This window comes from Rhamphochromis longiceps, linkage group LG17 (genome assembly GCF_057381845.1).
Source record: "Rhamphochromis longiceps isolate RC_006_pf linkage group LG17, R_longiceps_female_GT1.1, whole genome shotgun sequence".
NCBI classification, from domain to species: domain Eukaryota; kingdom Metazoa; phylum Chordata; class Actinopteri; order Cichliformes; family Cichlidae; genus Rhamphochromis; species Rhamphochromis longiceps.
The window spans coordinates 32700096-32725679 of record NC_140573.1 but is presented as its reverse complement, the minus strand read 5'-3'; the positions used below and the strand labels follow the sequence as shown (position 1 = coordinate 32725679).

The 25584-nt window shown below is 39.9% G+C and overlaps 1 protein-coding gene across 5 annotated transcripts in view; it reads right to left on the bottom strand.

Annotated features, from left to right (window-relative positions):
• LOC146650000 (ELKS/Rab6-interacting/CAST family member 1-like) overlaps positions 1 to 25584 on the bottom strand; it is a 148622-nt gene that overhangs the window by 107091 nt on the left and 15947 nt on the right. For all 5 annotated transcript variants that reach the window (XM_085387895.1, XM_085387896.1, XM_085387897.1 and 2 more), the window contains exons 5-8: positions 7986 to 8233; positions 7712 to 7883; positions 2567 to 2641; positions 1497 to 1652 (exon numbers count right to left, since the gene is read on the bottom strand). In XM_085387895.1, the coding sequence (XP_085244021.1) occupies positions 1497 to 1652; positions 2567 to 2641; positions 7712 to 7883; positions 7986 to 8233 (651 nt within the window). The remainder of the gene's footprint in view (positions 1 to 1496; positions 1653 to 2566; positions 2642 to 7711; positions 7884 to 7985; positions 8234 to 25584) is intronic.

Below are 25584 nucleotides of genomic sequence, written 5' to 3'. Positions count from 1 at the left end.
TGGGAGCATCTGCTCTTCCAGCTTAGATTCCAAAAAATGCATTAAAAGGATTAAAAACTCCAGATAATGGTGTTTCTTGAATCAATTTTGGAGTGAGTGGCAGAGCTTTGAAGAAGGGCAAACATCTAATTAGCAAAATGGAGAGCACACCGGGCCATAACAAGTATGTTGCCACAGTTGCATCTGGCATGCTTAAATAATGTATATAACCCCTACATTGTTTTACAGTACTGTGTCCTTTGAAGACTTCTTACTGGAGCATTTCTGAACATGTGAAGAAGCGTGCATTATCTTTATTTTGATTAACAAATGAAATGGCTCTTTGTTGCTATTATTAAAAGCTCTGATTGAGGAGAGCTTTACACCTTCGATTAAATACACGTTAAAGCTAATAATGTCCAAAACAAGAATGCATCTAGTGTATTACCACAGATATGCATGCCAACAGCAATGAAATCCGACTATAAAAAGGTACACCATGTAAATTACTTCCTTCCAGTTTTGAGACACAAATCCACTACAGAGAAAAACAAGAATATATCAGCTCGCGCACACAAAAAGTCTGCTGAATTTCCAAACTGGATCGCCTCCCCACACGACAGACGTATACGGAGTTTCCGTTTTAATGAGCACGGCTCCCAGACACTTTTTATTCCTGACAGTGAAGTTGTATCCGTCAAGGTAGTGAGTGTGAAAAAGCAAATTTATTCTCAGCTAAGCAAGAAAATCCAGATATTGTTCAAAACACAAAGGGAAAAAATGGTGAGACAAGCAAATACAACCAGACAGGCAATAATGGAGCAAAAACACTTTTTTTTATAGTCTCCAGCACATTGACTAAAATTTGACAAGATAGAGCAGTGTAGCCCTTTTAAATCATACTGGGACTTAAAAGGAAGTAAATACACAAGGTCAAACAAATCCTACATGCTAACTATTCTATTTAGAGTCCTTTGATAGATATAAGGATATATTCTTATTATTGTTTATATGTTTATTTGATGCTTTGCCTTCACTGCTGCAACCTTGTTGCTGACAGAACCACTGCCATGTTTGAGAGATGAAACGGTTTCGTATTTCCCTAAATTATTATAAGGTTTGTATCATTTTTTAAAGATTTTAAAGTTTGAATATTTCTGACTTACGTTTGAAAAGTGTGTCAATTTAAATGTAATTTAATCTCACTTGAGGCAGTAAAGAACTGAATGAATGTCTGTACGAGGTTTGGCTGTTAGTTTGAGATATCAGTCTATATAAATCTTTGTGAAGCTCTTTTAGTTCCTATGACTTCCAGGGAATTCCTGTGTTGTGAGACTTTATCAGCTGTTTGAGCCCCACTGCTACCTTTCAGACTTGCACGGTGGCCTCATTACTCTATTTACAGGCAATTTGTCCTCAAACTTAACAACTATTCTCAACTCTTAATCAGTTTAATGCTGTATCTATTATTATGTTTCAGTTACTGTCTGGACTGTATGTGTTTGTACATTTATCACCTTGTTCTTCATGAACTTGGAGTGGGATCTGTAGACCTCCATCTGTTTGATCTCCTCCTCCCTCTCTTCACTGCTCAGAGCGCCATTGGATTTCAGCATCATCACCTCCTCTTCCAGCTCTCTCATGCCACGCTCCAACGAGCTGATTTTTGCATCCTGACAGGAGACAAACACATCTAACTAATCAGACCATAAACAAATATACGGTGATAATAAAATGGGGTGAAATAGGAGCACAGGTGGAAATGCAATTAAAGGAAGTCTACGTGAAAATAATGTAAATGTAACTATTGTTGAATGCTTAAAGACTTTATCTAATAATCCATTATGTTTTTAAAATACTTGAATCTGTATCTCAATAATAATCAGTGAAGCCCAACAGACATAGCAGTTGGCCAACTTTATCTTGTCAATATTAACTGCAAAGACAGAAAGACTTTCAACAGAACGTAACAAAAAAGATGCTTTAGGTATGTTTTTCCAGCAGGTAGTAGAACGCATTTAGAGGTCAGAAACACTAATGTCCAGTTCATGCTGTGTGTTGGATAAACCTCCGACTGAGAGTCTGAAAAATTATTTGTTTTCTTCTTTTGAGTCTAAAATGTTATCCAATGCAACAAATATATTAATATGGGATATTTAAAGTCTTGTTTAGTGAAACTGCACTTCATGGTGTATTTGTGTCTATTCTTTACCTTATTTTCCATCATATTTACCCAGCAACCACATGTACACTCATTAAACTTTTCATTAACACTATTAATAATCAGCAAATAATACAGCAGCAACTCAGTGCATTTAGACATTGATGAAGACCAGTGATAGTCCCAAGTATTTGGACTGTGTAATTCATTCATGCTCTAGCAATCCTATGTCATTAATAGCTATAATATCCACATAATATGCACATTAAATACAGCACTACAGAATTAGCAGCATTTCAGATCATTTTTTTTAACAATTTGTATTGTTGGGGTCAAAATAATCCTCTATAAATGTAGACATAAATTTAAATCCCTGTATATAGATATATACAAACACATTTCTAAATTACATTAGCATTTGTTTACCTTCATTTCGATGACTGTCTGCAGGGCCTTGGTCTTTGTTGATTCTGGAGCTGCTTCGTATCTCCTGTGCAGCTCCTGAGAGGCACAAACAGCACGATCAGCAGATGACAGAGAGGGAGACACAGCGGGATGGAGCGAGGGATGGGGCAAGAGAGGAGAAGGTCGAGGGCCAGGAGGCGAGACGAGAGCAACTGATGGGAAGGGATGGAGTGAAGGCTGAACCGTTGGTGTAGGACGAGGAGCAGGTGCAGGAAAGGATGGCGAGTGCTGGAGGGACGGATGAGCGGAAGGGTGGACAGAAGAGGCAACAAAGAAAGAGGGAAAGTGGGGAGGACAAGAGGAGGGGGTGGCAACCGGATGGTTGTAGTGCCGGTGAGAAGGAGGGGAAGGGACAGGGAAGGAGGGAGACGAACGCAAAAGGTGATGCCGTGATGGGGAGAAAGCAGGAGAGGGCTGGAAAGGGGGTGACACATGGAAAGGAGGGGGAATAGGGATCGAGGGAGAAACAGGAAAGGAGAGAGATTCAGCTAGAGGTTTCCCTCTAGGAGAAGCACTGGCTTTTAGCCTCCTTGGATCAATCCGGCCATCCCACATCATTTGAACTACTTGAAACAGCACTAACGACGCTAACTGTGTTTAGCCTGTGTTTAGATTTTAATGATCAAATCTGACAGCCTGAAATTGTGTTAATTCAAGCTTCAGTATCCATGGATTAAGAAAAATATAAAATGGTTTAAAAGTCCAAATTAACCCAAAGTCCAGAGTGTTTTTTCTCTAAAATCATCAAAATTCTCAAAAACATGCTATCTCGCTACTCCAATTTACTAAGAAAAATGCAGTAAAATGTCTAGCAGCTGTTACTTCTAGTCAAATGAAGTGAGACGAAAGTAGGGGGAGTGCAGTTGGAAGGGCACAAATAGAGAAAGAAAGAGCAAAGGAGGGAGTGAAAGCAAAGGGGAGGACACGGCTGTGTATGCATCACTGCTTTTCTTTGAAGGACACACACAAAGAGAGCTAATGCATAAGCCAGAAAGCATAAAAACATGTGAGTGAAAGGGATAGTAGGAGGCCATTGCTAGAGGCGATGACAAGGATGGTACAGATGCCCACACACACACACACTCACACACACACACTGTGGTATTCACTGAAAAAGTACTGATACAGCAATTGCAAAAACAAGAACGTAATTACAGCTTTAATTATGAAATGTCAGAAAACATAACTGTAAAATTTAACCACTGCTGAAAAATTGCCTCCATCGTTATTTACTTTAGAGATTACAGCACCCTCATCTTAACCTAACACCTCTTTTCTGGGTCATTTAGAGGAGTTGTAGCTTAACTGACTGTCAAACCTGTGTACGAGGTCTTTGCATGCACAAGTCACCTGACATCACTCGTGTTATATAATTATTTTTTCCATTTCGAAGGTATTTTTTGTTGCTTTAATTATATAAAAGTACATTGGCACACGAGGACTCGTTTCTTAATAGCCAATGCTGCCTAAATACTGCCTGTCATATTACGGCATTGCAATTAAATTTTCTGCTGCTCATTCCTGTGCAATATCCCATCTGCCCTCCCGTCATATTTCTTTTCAAGATTTTCTTATTTAATCACTAGTGTACATATATTTATATTTATAGATACATATATATTTAGTCATCTTTTCTCTTTTACCACGTCTCTCTAATATTTTGCTCTTTACTATTTTTCTATTTCTTTATTATTTTATTTTATTTTATTATATTTTATTATATTTTCTTCTACTGTACCATGCTGCTGAGTGACTGCTGCTCGTCAAACACATTTCATTGCAATGTTGACCCTATGGTAACTTGCATATGACCAGTGTTGGTCAAGTTACTTGAAAAAAGTAATCAGTAACTAATTACCGATTACTCCCCCCAAAAAGTAATCCCGTTACTTTACTAATTACTTATTTTCAAAAGTAATTAATTACTTAGTTACTTAGTTACCTAGTTACATTTTAAAAACACGATTTACAACCTGAATAGGTGATAAAGCGATAGATCTTTCAGCCCAATTCTACTTTTCTGCATAATCCATCATACAAAATGTAATCAAATGGAAAAGTCTCTTTTTAAAACTTGTTTTATTAGTTTTAACTTTATGCATCAAGCAAAAATTTTATTATATGCAACATTCTCTGACTGGAAGAAATTTGTTTAACATTTAAACCTATTTTCTGCACATTCCAGCACATAAAATATATTTTTTGTGTGTGTTTACACTCACTCTTTCAAATAGATGCAAGTAAAACACAGAAGAAAATAAATAAAATCAAAGACTAGCGGTTCTGTTGCTCTATTTTCACCTGTAAACCAGGAGTGGCATAGGCGGAGGTTTACCCTGGTGCAGGTGTGCCGCAGCGGTCAGTGGAAGAATCCGCGAGTTTCTCTGTGAGTTTCCCATTACGTCATAGCGCACTCGGTGTGTTTAGGGGGGTTTCGCTTTAAAAAGAAGTTTTCTTCCCACGCACAACGGACACTAATGTTTTTGTCACTTTTTATGGAATCAAACTCAAAGTAAGGTTAGTACTTCCACGCTTTAAACGCTGCACGCTCATACTCTCTCCCGCACTCGATATATGATGCACTGTTGATCTGCACACAGCTGTTGTCACGAACGTCGCACTCGCTTACGTCACTGTCATGAGACATTCTTGCAAAAAAAATCACGGTTTTAGTAACGCAGTAACGCAGCGTTCCTACGGGAAAGTAACGGTAATCTAATTACCGTTTTTGCAACAGTAATCCCTTACTTTACTCGTTACCTGAAAAAAGTAATCACATTACAGTTACTGCCCATCTCTGCATATGACAAATAAAACTGAAACTGAACTGAACTGAAACTTAAATTTATCACACCAAACAATCAGCTAATTATTGAATTATATGCCATCTTTTCTCATCTTAAAGCCTGAACCATGAAATAATTGCCAGGGTTACATTAAAGCTACACTTTTTAAAGTGTGCTGGCTACAGCAGTAATTTTTATCAATAGCTAAAACTAATTTAAAAACAAAAAACAGATAAATAAATGGCATATATAATGACAACACATTATCTTTTGCACAGTTATATCCCCCCAAGTACCAGACATGGATATCTCTTTCCCTTTTCCTTTTACTCAAAAAACCAGCCTGGTAAAACAGCCATGGCCATTAGTTTGCTGAAAAAAGTCACTGAAAATTTTGCACAAAATGGTCAACTTTTGTGTCTCAGACTTGGACCCCAGCAGTTCTAGTCCAACACTACACCTGTTGAGCCAATAAACAAAAATCTAGTGCACACTACGTCACATTTAATATGGATATATGCAAATGGCATAAACAAATTTTGAGAAAAATTCCTAAACCCTTTGACATTCAGTAACCATGAAGGGAAGATCTTTCTGTGTCCTAAAAAGAGCACTTTAAAATTAGTTCATGTTTTCAAAAGTCTGAACAAAAGGAAGGAAGGGAGGAATATTTTTAGGTTCTATATTTGGTGATTTTGCTGATTAATTACTTTATGTGATTAAGTGGCATTTTACAATCAAGAATCCAGGAGATTAGATTAAAAGGCTGCATGTACTTTAAGCAGAGGATTATTTAATAACTGCACAGCAGCATCCCCATGAGGGACATTGTTGAAGGGTATGAAAATTGTGCTGCAGGACATTACAGTCTAGTTTGTTAATTAGCAAAATGAACAATATCCCGAAAGGAAGTGTCAGCACAGAATCAGGAAGTTAGCAAGACTTGCTCAATAGAAATTTGCATTATTTAGCACTGTAACATTCACTAAACTCTATAATGAATCTTTACTTCAGATACTGCAAAATGTTTTTCTCATTCTCTCGGTTGGTTCCAGCTTTGTATTTAACATCTTCGAAACAAAAACTCTGTCCAGTGTACTGATGCAGTGAGATGAAAAATCAGCCAGAAAATATGCAGAGACTCCCAGTTGTTCTTTCTTATGGTCTTATCATTTGCTGTGATTCATTTACTGAAGTATGACTTTATATCACCCCTCTAACATTATGCTGCATTTGTGCATTTGTCACCCTGGCTAATGCATTAGTATACTGATATGTTTTTGTTGTGCATTTTTTTGTTCATGTTTTAGCTGACTTCTATATTTTGATTATTTGTATGTTTCCATGTTTTTACCACCTGTTTGCTTATATGTTGCCTTTCATATGTTGTTTTTTTATTGTTTTACTGTTTATATTTTCTTTTATTGTTCTATCCATCCAACCATTGTCTTCAGCTAATCCTTATCAGAGTCATGGGAGAATGGCCTATCCCAACTACCATAGGGCAAGAGGGAGGTTACACCCTGGATGGGTCACCAATCTGAGTCCTCTGTGTTGCAGGACTAACAGAGAGACAGACAGCCATTCACAGTCACACACCTATGTGCAATTTAGAATCACCTAAACAGAATTTTATTGTTATTTATTGTTATCATTTATACTGACAATTGGTGGTTTGCATTTTTGCAAGTTTCTCCTGTTTTTTTGTTTTAATTTACCTTATGAGCATTCTGCCTTTGTTCACCCGTTGAAGCATGTGCAATCTCTGTCTTTAAAGGTGCTACATAAATCAAGTTGATATAACTATTATTATTACTATTGTCAGATATGAACAAGTGCAAATCTGTAATGTCAGAAAAAGCAGAATTTTGTGGATCACAGATCTCTTAATCTTCAAGAAGACATATAGGTCAGTCAAAATATTTGTGAATTATTCCTGAAAATGCAGCTTAAAAGATGCACAAGAGTATATTTTGACTATTTGCCACACTGAAATTGGCAGTATGTGCTGGAAGGATGGATGTAGTACACTGACAGCATTTTGCCACTAGGGGGGGCTTTTGTATTAAGAAAGTGAATGTAACATTAAACCAGCAGAAGGAGAGAAAAAAGAAACGTGAGTGGAGAAACTGGGATAAAGTGTACACTTAAGACTGGAAGAAGCCAAGGGCTTTGCCTGGATATGATACACTCTGATGTGAACACATTCACATCTGGATATGCACAAAGACTCTCCCCTGCACACATGGTAATACTTGATTGCATATTGTTTCTTCTTTGCCAGTGACACACATACACATACACAAACACACACACGCACCTCTCTGAGTTGTAGCATCTCCTTGTCTTTTTGCTCAAGCAGACCCTCCAATTGGTGGATGGTCATCTCAGCATCGGCGAGTCGCCTCGTTCGCTCATGATCCTCCTCGGTTGCCCGAGATGACAGGCCTTTACTCTGCAACATTTCCAGTAACTTCTTGATTGACTCGTCCCTGTAAACAAGAAAACAAGGAAGTTAATAGCATGCTTTAGACAAGGTCACTGAAATCATACCTTAACAAATTACATTTAAACTGTCTTTTTTTAATCTTTACCTGGCAGTTAGTGTGTGTTTCTGTGTGTCTATCCTCAACTCCATTTCTTCAACAGTCTTCCTCAGGAGGAAGAGCTCTTTGGCTTGCCTCTCATACTCGGCATGGAGGCGCAAGAAGTTCTCCTCTGTCATTTCTTGAGGGGAAATAGGCTGGCTTCCGAGGCCGGAGTAATCGGATTGGAAGAGCTGGTTGAGATCGCGCTGGATTCTGAGCTCATCTTGCAAAGCCTGGATGGTGCATTGAAGATGCTGGTGGGAGGGAAACAGGGATGTTCAGCTTACGAATGAAAGAGTGAGCGATTACTATAATGGATATTCCAGACCGTGCAATGTCCATCATAGCAACTGTCTAATGTCACCTATAATCCTTTACACCTATTGCTAGTCACTTCGCTTGCTCAGTCCAAAGTTGAGATAAGTTTAACTTGGTACCTGCTTTCTTAGCTTCACTAATGGTAATTTTATAAGTCATTGCTACAAGTTGCTAAATTTTCTATACCGTCCCTTCCTTTTGTGCATCTTTGTATGTAAGTGTCACACGTCTTGGTCAGCTTACTTCACCAACTCACTCTGTCTCTATAATCTCACTGTACACCAGAATACCAATAAGCACATCTATACAGTAACCTTTGGAACAGGGATTTCTTTAACACCACACAGTGTAAAACAATCCACAACAACGCAGGTCCTTTTCCTCCAGATCTCCCAATGGCTCTTGGTTCACTGTGTGCCAAATGGTGTGTGTGGTAATTTGAGGTTACTGGGACATCTGCTGCTGTAACACTGATTTTTTTATCAGCAGCTCAGTGTTGTTTTTCCACCTCCTTTTTAAGAAGTCTGACCTCATGCCTTAAACATGCTGGAAGGGATTATACAGTATCTCCAGGGTGACCCAGGAGCTCTTGGGGCTCACCAGTGCAAAGCAAAGACCTTTGGCCTGCTGTGCTCATCCTGTTGTCATTGCAAGTCTGATAAGGATAAAAAAAATGCAACAGAGCAGGCAGTTTTAACCAGACTGTGGACCTTTGCTGTTTGCTAAAGTTTTTAGTTGTTTGCGTCAAGATCGTCAGCAGGAATACACCAATCAGAAATGCACAAGCAGTAGTCCTATAGTAAAATGTTGCTTCGTGTTTTGTTTAACTCAATGTAATCAGTGAGGGATTAGGAATTAAAAGGTAAAGAAAAGCTGAATTAATGAATCCCTAATGGGATTGCTCATTTTTAAAGGCATATTACAAGTTTTCTAAACTGTTAATAAAACAACCCAAAAATATAATTCTCTGAACTGGAACTGAAATGCACCATTCCTTGTGCAGTTAAATAACTTAATAAATATATTAAATAATCACATCATTTTCACACTTACTGCAAAACTCTAAACTCAGTTAAAAAGATTTTGCACAGTGATTTCATTTCTTAAACACAACTACCTCACACTATTCCTTCTTACTTGTGATGTCACTTACCAATTATGTGCCTGTGCACAGTCAGCAAGGTGAGATAAGAATCTATAACAAGAATGGCTGGAAATAATCTGAGAAGCAGAGGAGCTAACATTTGAGCCGCGGTGACAGGCTGTGTTCCTGTTCTTGGAATGGCGATGGATGACATATTGTGATTGTGGTGTGGCTCCATAGTGTAGTGGTTTACAGCCCTGAGAGGAGACATGAATCCCTTTGGGGTTGTGTCAGGAAGGGCATCTGGTTTAAAAATCTGCCAAATAAAAGATGCAGAGCTACTGGCTGTGAAAACCCCTCGTGAATAAAGGAGCAGCTGAAAGTAGCTTCTTCTTACTCATAGCAGAAGCTACTTTCACATCTTTCTCATGCAACATTCTGTAATGTTTACAGCATTCATTGAATTCTTTATGCAAAATTATGCTGTGTGAGAAAAATGTCAAAACAAACACATTCATTCATTCACAATAATAGACATGGATGGGTCTTATGAGCCCTAAAATGCATGTGAAACCTGAATATGGACTATTTCATTTTATATTTTTCCATGAGTATGAGTAAAGCAGGACAAATAATAAAACCCAGTCTCAGCAGATTTACCACAGTCTTGAATATTTTGTGTATCCTGCGTGCATGTGTATGTTATTTTTGTAGAATTGCAAGATTAGATTGCAAGATTGTCGCGTCTAAGGGAGCACTGAGCTGAGAGGGAAAGCTTTCAATTTACCAGTTCATATGTGTCCCAAGCCTGTCTTGTGGTTATTAAATCTAAAAATGACTGCAAAAAATCAGGTTGTGAATATCAGCAGAGCTTCCTCTGTAGGATGGCTGTGCTCAGCCTTAGAGATGCGATGAGGTGGAGCTCGGACATCCAGAGAGATGTCTGAATGCCCACTGCTCCTACATGTCAAAATGAGCATTTGAGGTGATTCAGGTCTCTTGACAAGGACGTTTACTGGTCACCTTCCTTTGGTAGTCTTCCAGGTGCACTTAGCTGGGAGAAGACACAACCTGCAGATTATACTGATTATCTCTGGAAATAATTCAGGATCCCCTAGGAGAAACTGGAAAGTGTGGCTGGGTAGAAGGGCAGGTAGAATAACCTGCTAAGCCTGCTGTCACAGCAACCCAACTGATAAGGAGAACAAGAGGGATAGGTGGATGGATGGATGGATATGTGTGTGTGTGAGCGTTTTTTCTGTGGTGCTGTTTTTACATTTTTCTGGTATTTTGTGTAATGAATGCTCAGTAGTTTATTGCTTTTACAGGCTGTGTGTGATCCTTTGAGGATAAATCAACCAAGTTATAATTTGATTGTTAAGTTTTACCAAAAGAGTCCAATGTTTTGCAGATGTACTCTGAAAATTGTGTGTTTACAGTTTTCGGAGGAGCATAGAAGGTTTGAAAAAGTGTATCTTAGAAACAGAGAAGAGGCTTCTAGCAACACTTCACCTTCTTCAAAGAGAAGAGCATAAAGTCTGACGAGCTTAAAACGTCAGCAGCACTTGTAGTGTAAGGATCGACTTTATTAGTGTCTCTAATGGAGGCCATGGGCTGAAATGCATCAATGAAATAATAAGTTCTTCATACTAAAAGTGTGGGTGGACCTTTAACATCTTCAAAAATGTATCTGTAATTAATAAACTGCAGAGAGTCAAATGAAGAAATCCCAAAGTAAATCATTAGATTTTATTCAAAATCATGCACAAAATAGGTCAAGATCGAGCTTATCCAACATGTGAGTAGCTGACAGACCAACTGAGGTAGCATATGTGTGTCATCTCTGTAATGTGTTCTAAAAGTTTCCCGTCAGGTAAGTATCACAGCCATCATGACAGGAGATGATGTGACATGGCTACCTCTTAGTCACACAAAAGCAGCACATTATAAAAGTGTGTGTGTGTGTGTGTGTGTGTGTGTGTGTGTGTGTGTGTGTGTGTGTGTGTGTGTGTGTGTGTGTGTGTGATGTCACACTGATGTCCCCAGGCTGTTTTAAAATGCGTCACAAACAACCTGAACAGCGGCCAGGTCATCGCAACACTAGTCATGGAGTATTTCCAGAGATAAAAATAATACAGGTACCAAAGCGCTGAGAGAGATGCACATGAGTGAGAGCAGAAGTAAACAGGAGAGGTTATTAAAAAAGAAGAAAAGATGAGATGCTATCGCTCCCCTGCAGCTATGATTGCTGAACACTGACGAAGAAAAGGGAAACGATTCAAGCAAAAAGGAAAAAATGATTAGTGAGGAGACAAAAAGAAACAATCCTTAGATATAAAAGATGAGAAAGAAGAAAGGAAAAGGAAATAGGAGCTGATAGTGATCACAAACATAGTGTATGCTCGTATAAACAGACACAAAAAATTGGATAAAAGGTAATGAGATAATACTGTAGCAACTGTCTGTACTCTGCTTTATGTCACACGAGAGCCAGCGCAGCATCTCTTCTGGTTTGTTTCAAATTTATGCATTTGTATTGAACCAAATTAAAGATGGTGAACATCTTTATTGTCTTGATCATTTTCTCTCTTTATCGTATCGCCATGTGTGGGTCGGTTTGCTGACTCATACAAAAGCTCCTCACATGCACACAAATCTGACGGCTGAGGCTGACATTTCTAGGACTCCCCTGAAGATTTAGAGCCAGACAGAGAGTGACAGAAATCCATTTGAGTGTATCTTATGACAGGATAACTACTTGGGGGCAACATTAAGAATACAGGGGAAAGCTGGCATGCCAAAAGGAATAAAAGAGAGAAACACAAATAACTATGCTCATTATTATAATACTGAATAGTATGTACTGTGTTTCATGTGCTATTCACGCATTAATAAAACGAACCCATGCATCACATTCACACACACGTACACACACATACACACCCTCACATCAAGCACCCAGAAGCATGTCAGAGTCATGGAAACAGTCATCCTCACGCAAATGCGAATCCATGTGCCTCTCCATCAAAGTCAACCATATGCAGCATGAACATACAGAAGCACAAAGTTTACACACAAACAATTCAGAAACAGAGCGCGCACACACTCACACACATGCGCGCAGAGTTTGTGTTACTGCCTTCCCCCTAACGCACACACAGCTGGAATGTAGTGCTGAGAAATGCCAGAACAGGAAAAAAGGAGGGAGAAAGGAGGAAAATATTATAGGAAGCAAGAAGAAAATAAAGCAAGCAGAGTGGGAGATAAGGAGAAAGGGAAAAGGGAGAAAACAGTGTTAACTGTCTGTGTTAGAAACAGAAGGAGGAGAGAGAGAAAGTTCTGTTTTTCTTCTCAGTTTCTGCTGAGTCATCTGTGGCTATCACCTTTGACCCTGTCAAATATTTCCTGATTTCTCATGGGAATGGGGGCGTATGCACCAAACATGCATACATGTACACCGACTCGGTTTGAGCGTATGGTCAGAATCACGAAGTAAAAGAAACTTTACTCAAAGCAACACGGCATGGCTACTGAAAATAAGGAAATTTTTTACTTTCACTTTGCATCAGTTTTCTTTCTTTCTTCTTTGCAAAAACACCTCACCTAAGAGCGAAGAAAAGAAGAAAATCTAAACGGGGACAAAAAACATGAGATGACAAATCAAGATGATAAATCTCTACCTCAGAGGAGCTGAAGCTGCATATGAAATGTATGAATCAGATAGAATCCACTTATGTGAACACATTGGAGTAGGGCTGTTCGATATAACGATATATCTCGGATGACGATATAAAAACGTCTATCGTTTCATTTTATGCTATCGTTTGTTTCGTGGTGTCGCAAAGTAAACTGTTTACGACAATATTTTTTCATCGTTTTGATGGTCACTGTAGTGGCTATATTCATTTCTTAAAGTTTTCGCTTTCTCTTATATTTAATATAACCACACTATGGACGGACAAGCGCCTGTTTTTATGCGTTGTCGTTAGCAACAATGACGGTAACAGCATCGCGTGTCCGCTTGTTTATGTTCCACATAAACCTTTCACAATAAAGCTCAAGATCCTGTTGAGACTTTTCAAAATAAACAGAATCACGTGAAAGAGCAGATTATTTACGGAGAAGTAAAAAAAGAGCCGCCAGGTGCTAAAAAATAAACCTTAGAGTCAAACGTTAGAACAGGCTTTTCCCCGCAGCACGCCGTGTAATAAATACTCACAAAGAAAACGGCGGCCATTACAACTTGTGTCTAAAAATGTATCGTTTCATGCATCGGTTAAAACACTCGACTCCAGCTACATGACGCAGCTGGAAACACTTCCCGCAAGACGAGCTGCCCGAGATTCACAGACTTTACAGAAAATGTTACGTTTTTGTGATTTATATCGTTATCTACGATAGAATTCTTATATCGGGATATGAGATTTTGGTCATATCGCACAGCCCTACATTGGAGGACAGTGGTTTGAAATGTTTAGTGTGAGAGTAGTCAACTCCTTAAATGTCATGATTACTGTAAATATTATCTATAGAGGCTGTCATGACTGCATTTACATGCACATCAGCACCTGTTACTCAAAAAGCCAAATTTACATAAAATCACAACCTCTAAAAAATATAACGGCATAGATTAAACACACAGGGTATGTTCTAAGCAGAACATAGACTATCACCTGTGATTTTCATTTGCTCTTTTACCAGATCCAAGGATGTCAGATTATGTATTTTTTTTTGCAAAAATATCAAAATGTTCAATTCTATTCTATTTGAATTTATTTGTATAACACCAAATCACAACAGTCGCCTCAAGGTGCCTTATATTGTAAGGTAAAGACCATAAAATAACATATATCAGACAAGCCCCCCTATGAGCAAGCACTTGGTAACAGTGGGAAAGAAAAATTCATTTTAACAGGAAGAAAGCACCAGACTAGGTGAGTGCCACCCATCTGCTGCGACCAGTTGGGGTTGAGGAGAAAGAGACAGGAAAAATGATTAAATGCAAAGTGGTGTGTAAAGGCATAGAGAACTGAAAAGAGGTAAGTGAAGAAGAAACACTCAGTTCATCGTCCAAAGCCCCCAGCAACCTAGGCCTGCTAGAGTGGTTCAGGGTCACCTGATCCAGCCCAAATTATAAGATTTGTCTAAAAAGGAAGTTTTAACCCAATTTTAAAAGCAGAGGATTTCTGTCTCCTGAATCCAAACTGGGAGCTGGTCCTGAAAGCTGAAGACTCTGCTTCCCATTTTACTTTCAAATACTCTATGAGGGGGATATGGTAATATGAGGTCTTCAAGATTGCATGGGACCACTAGCATAACTGGTGAGGGTGACCCCTCCCATGACACAAATGACAGAGGGCACTTGTAGCAAGGTAGAGACCAAATTTCCAAACACTAGAAAAATTACTGGAACCAAATTTTTGCAAAAGAAAGTAAAATTTAGTAGGATACACTGCTGCTGTATGTTTGCATACTGAAATATCATTTATTGCTTAAAACAGAACATGAATGAGTCGATTAAAAAAAATCATAGACAAATAAATTAACGATGTCTTGTAATCTAATGAGCAGTCTACATAATTCCTATTCATGGTTAGAGGAGAAAAGAAAATCCATTTGTGCGCATAGTCACAATTTTTCCATCCAACGTCATCCCTCCCTCCGGCCACCGCTCATCTGTCGTTCAATATTAACCATCCCTTCGTTATTACTCCTCCGTCTCATCCCTCGCTTATTTTGCACTCATTGGGTGAGTCATGCTTCCCCCTTAACAAAAAGACACACTGTGACAGAAACATGTATACACGACACACACACACACACACACACACATTAGGATGGACGCATGATAATGCCCACACGCAGAGATACACACATATGCAGGAGACAACATAATGTTGGCGGCAGCGGTCATGCTGTGTGTATGTGTGTGTGTTTGTGTGCATGCGTGTGTGTGTGTAATGACCGTGAGCAGTTTGAAAGAATCGCCCACTCAGGCATTAGACAACAGGCAGATTAACACACTCCCTCTCTTCTTTCTCTGAGGATAAAGGTGGTGGAACATAATGAATAGGATGAAATAAAATGCAAAGAAGAAGAATGGCTGGAAGACACACGAGAATGCAAAAACAGCATTATTACATGCATCTATTAAAAAAAGAAAAAGGAAAAAATGAGGACGGAAATAAGTGTATGTGACAGAAAAGACAGAAAAGGCAGGAGTATATATATGTGTTATATGTTGACCCTAATCAGTAGCTTCTGAGAAGAGAAGAGAAGAGAAGAGAAGAGAAGAGAAGAGAAGAGAAGAGAAGAGAAGAGAAGAGAAGCTCAATCATATAGGACTTTAGAGGCAGACTGAAGGGAAAAAAGACAAGCAGCAGAAGAAAACATGGGGGGGAGTGACTGTACTGTAATTCTGTCCATTCCCCCATCAACTTCTCCCAAACTCACTCCTTATAAGGAAAGCCATGGCTACCGCAGGGACACACATACACAAAAACGCAGAGAGAGTAAGTGAGAGGGAAAATTCGCAAAATAACAGCCTTGTGTGAAAGCAGCGAAAACTGACCCTGTGCTTCTTTTCAGTTTCAGATCGTTCTGTCTTTCCACTGTAAAACGAACACTGGGTCTTTCTGAAAAGAAAACCATGGGGAAAGAGTGCTGTTTCACCATGTCTCTGCGTTGAAGTTAAAGTTTTATAACACTCCTGCGTGTACAAGTCTCCTCCCTTTTCTCTCTCGCTTGTCTTGCTCTCTTTTCAGTTACAGTTTACTCTCTACATGCATATAAACCCTTCTTGTGCTTTCTAGCCCACACTTTGTCACCTTTGTCGTCCTCTTCTCTGTCCATCTGTTTTTTGGTGCCCTGCTATCACTCTCTGTATTTACTTTATTCCCTCTTCCTTTCATCCCTCTCTCTCACCTATCTCTCCATCCTCACTAAATAAACACACAGGTTTGGGGACCATCTGTTACTGATGAGCATTTGTGTGTGAAAACACACACACACAAAATTCTCCCACCACAATAATTGGAGGACACACAAATGCTGGGATAACTGCAGCAATAGTGTTTTATTTATTTGACTTCAAAAGGTAGAAGGTGCGACCGTCTGACACAAGTACATAAACCTGCACATGCAAAATGACAGCATGCATACACAGACACACACACACATAGAAAAAAAAACAGTAATAATGAGTCATGAGTCCACATGCAGAGGATGGAAAAAGGCACAGACTGCAAACAACAGAAGGAGAGAGGATAGAGAACAAAGATATCATCATCACTGCATGTGGAGAAGTGACTTTTTAAAACTTTACTGGCCCTGCCTGCTGTCTTCTCCACAAGGACCCTGTATCACAGATCCTCTCAGTCTCAGTCAAGCATCAATCTCCCCACTGTGTTTAAAGAAAATCTTCCAGAAGCAACGTCTTAGTTTTTGACCATCTGTAATAATGTTCTTGAAACTGCAAAATGTATATTGTACTTGTTAAATTAAAGACACAAAAAATAGTAAATGGTCTGTATTTGTATAGCGCTTTACTTGGTCCTAAGGACCCCAAAGCGCTTTACACTATACACAATCATCCACACACTGGTGATGGCAAGCTACAGTGTAGCCACAGCCACCCTGGGGCGCACTGACAGAGACGAGGCTGCCGGACACTGGCGCCACCGGGCCCTCTGACCACCACCAGTGGGCAACAGGTGAAGTATCTTGCCCAAGGACACAACGACCGAGAGTGTCGGAGCTCGAACTGGCAACCTTCCGATTACAAGACGAACACCCAACTCTTGAGCCACGATCGCCCCAAAAAATCAGACATATGGTTAAATGCAGTCCCTTAAACTGCACAAAACTATTTGGAATATAAACCAAAGGAAAACTATGAGATCAGCTATGAAACCCAATTTAACATACTGCTTTTATTATGAAATTCTACTGCATTTACACTAGCTGTGCTTATTTCCAAATGAACAGCTTTCAATATCAACCACTATAGTGAAAAAGAGATTGATATTTCCATCTGCAACACATGTCCCCTTCTATGTCTATAAATGGCAAGCGTAAGGCAGTGAGAACGGAGCAGAACAGATGATCAGTTCAATTCAGTTTTATTCATAAAGCACCAAATCAAAACAACAGTTATGGAGCTTTATTTTGCAATGTTAGAAAAAAAAGTTCAACAATCTACTCTGAGCATTCTCCTGGAGATTATGAAAAGGAAGAATTCCCTTTTAACAGGAAAAGCCCTCCAAACACAGGAAAAAGGCTCAAGGAGGGGCAGCCCTCTGCCATGACCGGTTGGGAGGTGAGGGGGAAGAGAGAAAAAAAAGGAGATTGCAGAGAGACGAGGACAAAACACAAACTATAGATGAGAGAACACAAAAGTTAATGACATGCAGTAGTGGCAAATAAACACATGGGGGAGTGAGGAGTGGAGAAGAAAAATTTAGTGCATCATATGAAGTCTCCCCCGCAGCGTGAGCCAATAACAGAATAATTATGGGATGGTTCAGGGTTGCCTGATCGGGCCTGACAGCTCAAGGCTCTGCCACACAATGTGCTTTTAGAAACTCTAGGGACTGCAAGTTAGACTGTACTAAAAGGTCTTTAAGATACGATGGGTCTGATCATTCAAGTCTTTGTATGTGAGGAGAAGGATTATAAATTTAATTCTGGATTTAATAGAGTGCCAGTGAAGAGTAGTTAATACTGTAGAAATATAATCTCTCTTTGTAGTTCATGGTAGCACTCTCCCTGTGGCATTTTGGATCCAATCAGATATGCCACTGACTGTGAGACAGCAGGGAAGGAAAAGTGGGGCTAGAGGTGAGTTGCAAAGCAGCTCACAGATGCACAACATCTGTTGGCAGGCTAAAGAGACATTTATACTATGTCCTCATAAGAGGCACAAATCATGCTTTGGTGTAATTTTGGCCGATTGTGTCCCTATAAATTTTTATAACCTCATGTGGGTGGCATGGCTGAAGACAGGGGTATATGACTCCGGCAGCTTTTACTGGCTTTTCAATGACATATCAGTGCAGAAGCTCAAAGATTCCCAGATCACGGTTCAATTTCGTTACCAGCACTACTGCAGAGATTTTGGACGAGTGGCAAAACCTACTATGCAGGCGAATACGAGTATAAATGCGCGTGAGTCGTGGGTGACATTATTATTTGGGCACAACATGACCAAAACCATGATTTATGTGAGGTTTACCAATAGCATGTGTAGAAGGGTAGCAGCTGAGCCATCCGCTGAAATCAGCTAGCACTGAGTTGAGATGATCTTCTGGGATTGCAACTGAGCTTGACCTGATGTCATGCTTGAACAAACGCTACGCTCGATTTAATCTGGTTAAAGCCCTGGCTTCATTATAACCTCTTCAATCATCCGATTTTGCTGTATTGATATTTCCAGATCACAGAAATTGCCTTTATAGTTCAATGTTACCATAACAAATAGAGCTGAAACCAAAAGTAACCAAATAATAAATGGCCTGTATTTGTATAGCGCTTTACTTAGTCCCTATGGACCCCAAAGTTTTACACTACATTCAGTCATTTACCCGTTCACACACACATTCACACACTGGTAATAGCAAGCTACATTGTAGCCACAGCTGCCCTGAGACGCACTGACAGAGGCGAGGCTGCCGGACACTGGCGCCACCAGACCCTCTCACCACCACCAGTAGACAATGGGTGAAGTGTCTTGCCCAAGGATACAACGACAAAAATTGTCGGAGCCGGGGCTCGAACCGGCAACCTTCCGATTACAAGATAAACTGCCAACTCTTGAGCCACAATCGCCCCATAAGCTAATTATAGGAGGAAGAAATTTCATCGGTTTATCAACAAGTAATTCTGTTTTTATTTCTAACCAAACAGAATTACCCATTGTACTCAGCTGACTGACTGAATCAGCGAACAGAAAAAGAGACACCGGAGATTACAGGGCTGAAGGGCTGCAGGTGGGACTCCTGGACAAAATCTTTACAGAGTAAATCTGTCTTCAAGCTCTGCTTTTTCTCTTTGACTCTTTCCATAATTCCGTAATTTCTCCTCTTCTTCTGTTTTATCTGCCCCCCCATCTCAGAGAGCTACATGTGGTTAAGACTCAGGTGTCTAGTTTATTGAGAAATATTTATCAAGGGCCAGTAATGACAGGAAAGTAGTACAGTGCAACTATTTCTATAGCATCTTATTTTACTTTTTATTCATGCACATGTATTTCCCTTCATTTTTCCACATCCCGACGTTCTTTTTCATCACCTACTTTTAAGTCCGGTCTTTCTTTCTCTCCTGTCACATCGACACCCATCAGTCTTTCTCTACATTTCATCTGCAATCTTAAGCCCAATTTGTCTGTGCTATCCATCTCTCCTTTCACCACTCACCCCCCTGCTTCCACGCTGATCTATCCTCCATTCTCGTGATTTCCTCTCTCTGACTCGCTACATTTTATACATCTTTACTCAATCCACTCTTCCTGATCTATTCTTCACTATCCACCCCCGTCTTTTTTTAAATCTACGGCAGCATACAGATTGCCAGGCGAAGCATTTTCACAGCCAGCTGGCACAGAAACTCTTACTGGAAACATTTTTCTTTTCTGTGCAGTGAATGGAAATCTAACACAGGAAACAATTGACGACGTCAGATTCTATTGGATTTGAACTCATTTGAGCTCATGAGGACAATCTTAGTGCCAGCTCGGCGTAATGAAATTAAAACTTAAATCTAGGTGTAATAACATTAAGTGCTGAGGAATGATTACAACATAAGTTTTGAATCAGTCAGCACAGAAGCTAAAGTCCAAAGGATTTCTCTTAGTTTGATGTTTTACCTTTAATTCAAACTGTGCCTTGTTCTCTATTTAGTGATCTCTCAATTCATAAATGTATTTTATTGATGATTCAGAAAAACATTTCCACTGCAGTGAGGGAAGAGACCTCGGCTCTGGTGGCACCATCCATTTACACATTAACCTGAAGGCCTGATTTACTGCCATGTTCATGAAGTGGAAAATACACTCAAGTGCCAGTTTGTGTTTCTATCTATCCAACTTTGCTGCTCAGGGCAAAAGAGAAAAGGAAAAATGACAGAAGAAACACGAAAGAAAGACTATCTTCTCTGTTTCTCCTCTGTGTTTATCTCCTCTATTCCTCCACCTGAAGGGAAAATGTCACCCAGGTGTGTCGGGAACTGTGCACAACTGCCTGTTTGAATTACCCTCTTACTTATCCAGCCTCATTCACACTTTCACAGATTCATTTCTCCAAAAATAAACAGAAAACAGCACCTATGGCTTCAAGTTAGACCAATATGCAGTACATGCAATGCGTAGACAACTTTAAATGAATTGAAGGAAGAGGAATGCCAACAAATTCATATATTATGATGGGAGAAAAACACTTTCTGCCTCTCTACAGTGACACTCACACACACTCACACACACACACACACACACACACACACACACACACACACACACACACACACACACACACACACACACAGAGTTTTATTTCCCATCAGCACCTTAACTATGAAGCTAAATAACTGAAAAGAATGAAAACAGTGCAGCAGTACAAAAGCGATTGGCAGCCAAAACAAAAGGACACGCATGGGTGAGCGTGCATGCACACTCCCACAATCCCACAAACATCACAACACTGACATGTGCCTTCCAATTCTTTAAAATCCACAAATTTTTGCATGCAAGTAGAGACATATGCACAAAATAAAAATAGTAAGTACAGAGTACGTAGACGTTCTCTGCAAGATATGCACCTGCAAGTCTGTGTCTATGTGCGTGATTTGTATACACGCTTAACCCATATGCAAATACAAATACACAACAATACACATTTTGTGCCCCCGCAGACACACAAATACAGACACACACACACATGTGCACACAAAAGCCCAATTGTACTGACGTGCACATAAGCCTGCCAACAAGGACACAGATTCCCTCATGGTACTCTCTTTCACATCCAGCAAACAAACATAACAAAAGATGCATACATTCAAATGACAATGCACACAAACACACCCCGCATAAATATAGAGAGCACAGCACATACATGCATGCACACATTTACATAATCACAACCACTCCTGACACATGCATGAGGCTGCTATCAGAAAACAAGCAGGTCGAAAACTCCTATTTCATACAGACACACTGTCGCTCTCTCTCTCTGAGTGTCTTTCACACACATTCTCACACATGTTGCTTCTGACGTCACATGACTCGCCGCGAGTACAGTACATGACAGATTGCATCTAGCAGCTCCAGAAATGGGCAGACAGAGCGGTCATTGTTCAGACGGGGTGATTCAACGCTGGGACAAACTGCGTAGAACAGGCAGTAAGACTCCTATACTTAAAATGAGGAAAACCTGTTAACAATTACAACGTGTAGCACAACCTGCATATCGCATTACACTTTAATCTGATTATTTAGGTTGGATTGCAGACCAAATAGCAGCATGCTCTGTTTTTTTTTACTTCTTCTGTCGTGCACGGATTTATTTTTGGGAGAGAACACCAACAAATGGAAACTATGATGCTGAGTTGCTGGACGCCATAAATACTAACTGCTATTGTGAGTGTGTGAAGTCACATATTTTTTAAAGGAAACTGAAGGAAGCGTGACGGAGAGAGGAGATACAAAAAGATAAAACTGCTTTGTTTATGAAACAAATTAACAAAGAGAGGGAAAGGATGGGGAGAAAGTAGGGAAAGTGATGCTTCCCTTGTGCGTTCCAAACATTCCTTCATCATTTTTTTCCCCCACCCTCCCCTCCTCCTGCACGAAACATTGTACTTACCTACTGTGATCAAAGGGGTGGAACAAATCGGGTGAGCGCACTCAAACACGCACACTCAAACACATTTTAGAAAGTGAAGCAAGGCCGTGCACTAAACGTGAGAAGTAAGACAGACAACACTGAACAGAGTGGACGTGTGTATGCAGATCAATAGATTTGTGAGACTATGGTGTGTCTATTCTTTTCCACGGGTGAAGAGTGAGAAGAGGAGTCCCATACTAGGAGTGAAATGGTGAGGCTATCGAAGAAGAGATGGAGAGGGAGTCGGCAATAAGCAGGCGGAGGAATAACTTGATAACAAGTAGAAGAAAATTAAACAATATAAAGCAAATGAGAGTACAGCAGGATAATAATAATCTAAACCTCAGCATGGACATGACACAAAATGTGTCATGTCAGTGTGTGAATGTGTGTGTGAATGGGTGGATGACTGGATATGTAAAGCGCTTTGGGGTCCTTAGGGACTAGTAAAGCGCTATATAAATACAGGCCATTTACAAAAGCCTCTCATTTGATTCAACTGAGAACCTGGCAAATTTCCTGTATTTGCCCAAATTATTTGTTTTTGTTTTCATCTGAAAGACACATAAAACCTCTGTGAGTTTGTCAGAGCTCTGGAGCGACTAGGGATTGGTGTTGAGAACCCATACTAAATTGGTACCTGTACCAGAACCAAGGTACAGATAGAAGCCAGGACAAACAAAGTTTTATCCCTCCTATAACATCGTTGACTTCCGGTTTTAGGCGAGTTTGTTTAACATTGCTGTGTGTTTCTCAATCGCTAGACAGGAAAACAGTCTTTGAAAGATTTACCTCATTACAGGAGAGTCATGCTGGTTTAAGCACTTTTTGCTGAGTAGCCATTGCTAGCTTAGCCACAGGTGCTAGGCATAATAGCAGGGTTTATGCTTAAGAACACAGGATAAGCATTTTGTTCTGGTATTGAACTGACTACCAAGAATCGTGTATTTCTACTGTTATTGGCATCTCGACAGCCCTAGTACCAAGAGCATCGGTATTCATATTATACTAATAAAATCCTAACTTCAACAATCTTTAAGAATGCCACACTAAACGAACCCCTTTAAGTCCATCATCACACAAAAAGCCTCAGTGAAGACTATTAAAAAGATTTTTGCTTATTTTTTTGTATTTTTGCTCTATTTTTTTCCAATCATAAGTCAATTTAATTTAAGAAAGCAGTAAAAACACTCATCGAATTAAATGAGATGTGAAGTTTTGCATGATTTAAGACTAAATAAAGTACACATGTTCAAAATATATATGTTCAAGCTATATTATTAATTGGATCTTGCCTCTATACATATGAGATCAAGGCTGCCTGTCTTCCTGGCTTTTACAATGAGACACTGAATGTACTTGTGAGGAAAGGAAAGACACAAGGAAGTCCGGAGAGAAAAAAAGAGGAAAAGATAAAGAAAGAAACTGGTGGAACAGAGGTAAAGATAGTAGGCTGAGCATGTAGGAGGAGGTGAATAAGTAAGGAGGAAAGGAGGGAAAGGAAAGACAGAGGGTGGAGAAGAGATGAGCATTCCTCAGCAGGGGCGTGAGCCACTGTGCATGTGTGTGCGTGCGTCTCCGAACTCACATATCCCAAAATTACTGGGAGGTAACTTAATTTGATTTCTAACGCGAAGATGATGGCGAAGACAGAGAGCGGCAGGAGGGAGGGTGGAAAGAGAATGTGAAAGCTGACTTAGCATGTGATGACAGAAATAGAAGAGAAGGAGAATGACTAAGAGGGGAGAAAAATGGGAGTGGGAGGAAAACAAAAAGCCAGAAAACACTGAAACAATTAGACAGAAAAAGAGAAAGTGGCAGGACGGCGAGAGCAGGCAGTGAAACGGATTGTGTTAAATGGGTGTGGTTTATCTGGAGGAAAGAATGGGAATGAAAGTGAAAGGAGAGGGGGGGTGAGCGTACAGAACATATTTTCCAATAAGAGAGATCATGCCTTGGCATGTGCATTCACTCACTGTTATGGCACAGCACAGTCACACACATGCACACGCACAAAGCAGTGTGTGCATGTGTGTGTGTGTGAAGGCAGCTGAGGATTAGTGTATGGCTGGCAGCTGGCCAGGTACATGATAGATTAATCAACTTATCATGTGCTCCTTTGTTTGATCTATTCTCACACACTGAACCACTTTGAATTAATGCGGACACGCAAAACACACATCTGAACTCAGCATATCAGGAGCCACGCAGACACCGCGCATGTTCCAACACCTGTGAAACTGGCTGCAATTTCTCTTACACTGATTTAATATTTGGTGATGTAATTTCACAACCTGAAATCCTTTCCCACTTTTTTTCCGCATTTAAACATCAAAGCCTGTCACACACACACACACAAACACACACGCATGCAGAGATCAGAGCAGGTGTTAAATTGCCAATGTGACAAACTAGTACATGGGCCAGTGACATGGTTGTATCAGCAAAAGTGGATGACACGATCAGTTCAGGTTTATGTGTAAAATGTTATAGGAACTGGTGACACCACTCTGACAGAAATGTGACATCATCTGTTAGCTCGCCAATCAAGCATAAAGCCTTGTCTTCACATTAAGTACGGCTGCAACGATCTTTAGAAGCTTTAGGTGTCTGCTGCCACCACCAAATCCTGGAATGACTCATTTACACTTAAAAACATCATAAGACACCGTTTAACTCCACCTAGACATACCATCACCTTCTTCCAACAAATACAACCCCAATTCCAAAACATTGGATTCTACATAAAATGTAAACAAAAAACAGAATGCAACAATTTATAAATCTCATAACCCCTTAATCTATTCATAATTGAACACAAAAACATATATAACCTGGAAAATGTACCATTATAAGGAACAAATAAGATCATCTTGAAGCAACATTATTGAAGCAGCACATCTCAAAAAGTTCGTAACAGTCTGCAAACATCTGAAAACTGAGGAGACCAGGTGCTGGACAGAGTTGCTGGACATTTGGGAATGTTGCCCTATTCTTGAGTCTAGCTGCTCAACAGTCCTTCGTCTTCTTTAACCTGTGTTTCGTTTCATGATAGGCCAAATGTTTTCAGCTGGTGAAAGGTCTGGGATGAAGGCAGGCCAGTTCAGCACTCGGACTCTTCTACTACAAAGCCATATCGTTGTATTGGATACAGTACGCAGTTTAGCGTTGTCTTACTGAAATTTGCAAGGATTTCAGTTAAAAGACATCATCTGGATGGCACATGTTGCTCTAAAATGTGTATATTCACTTCAGCACCCATAGTCCCCCATACCATTAGAGAAACGAGTGCTATAACGCTGACAACATTCAAATCTATTTCCAATTG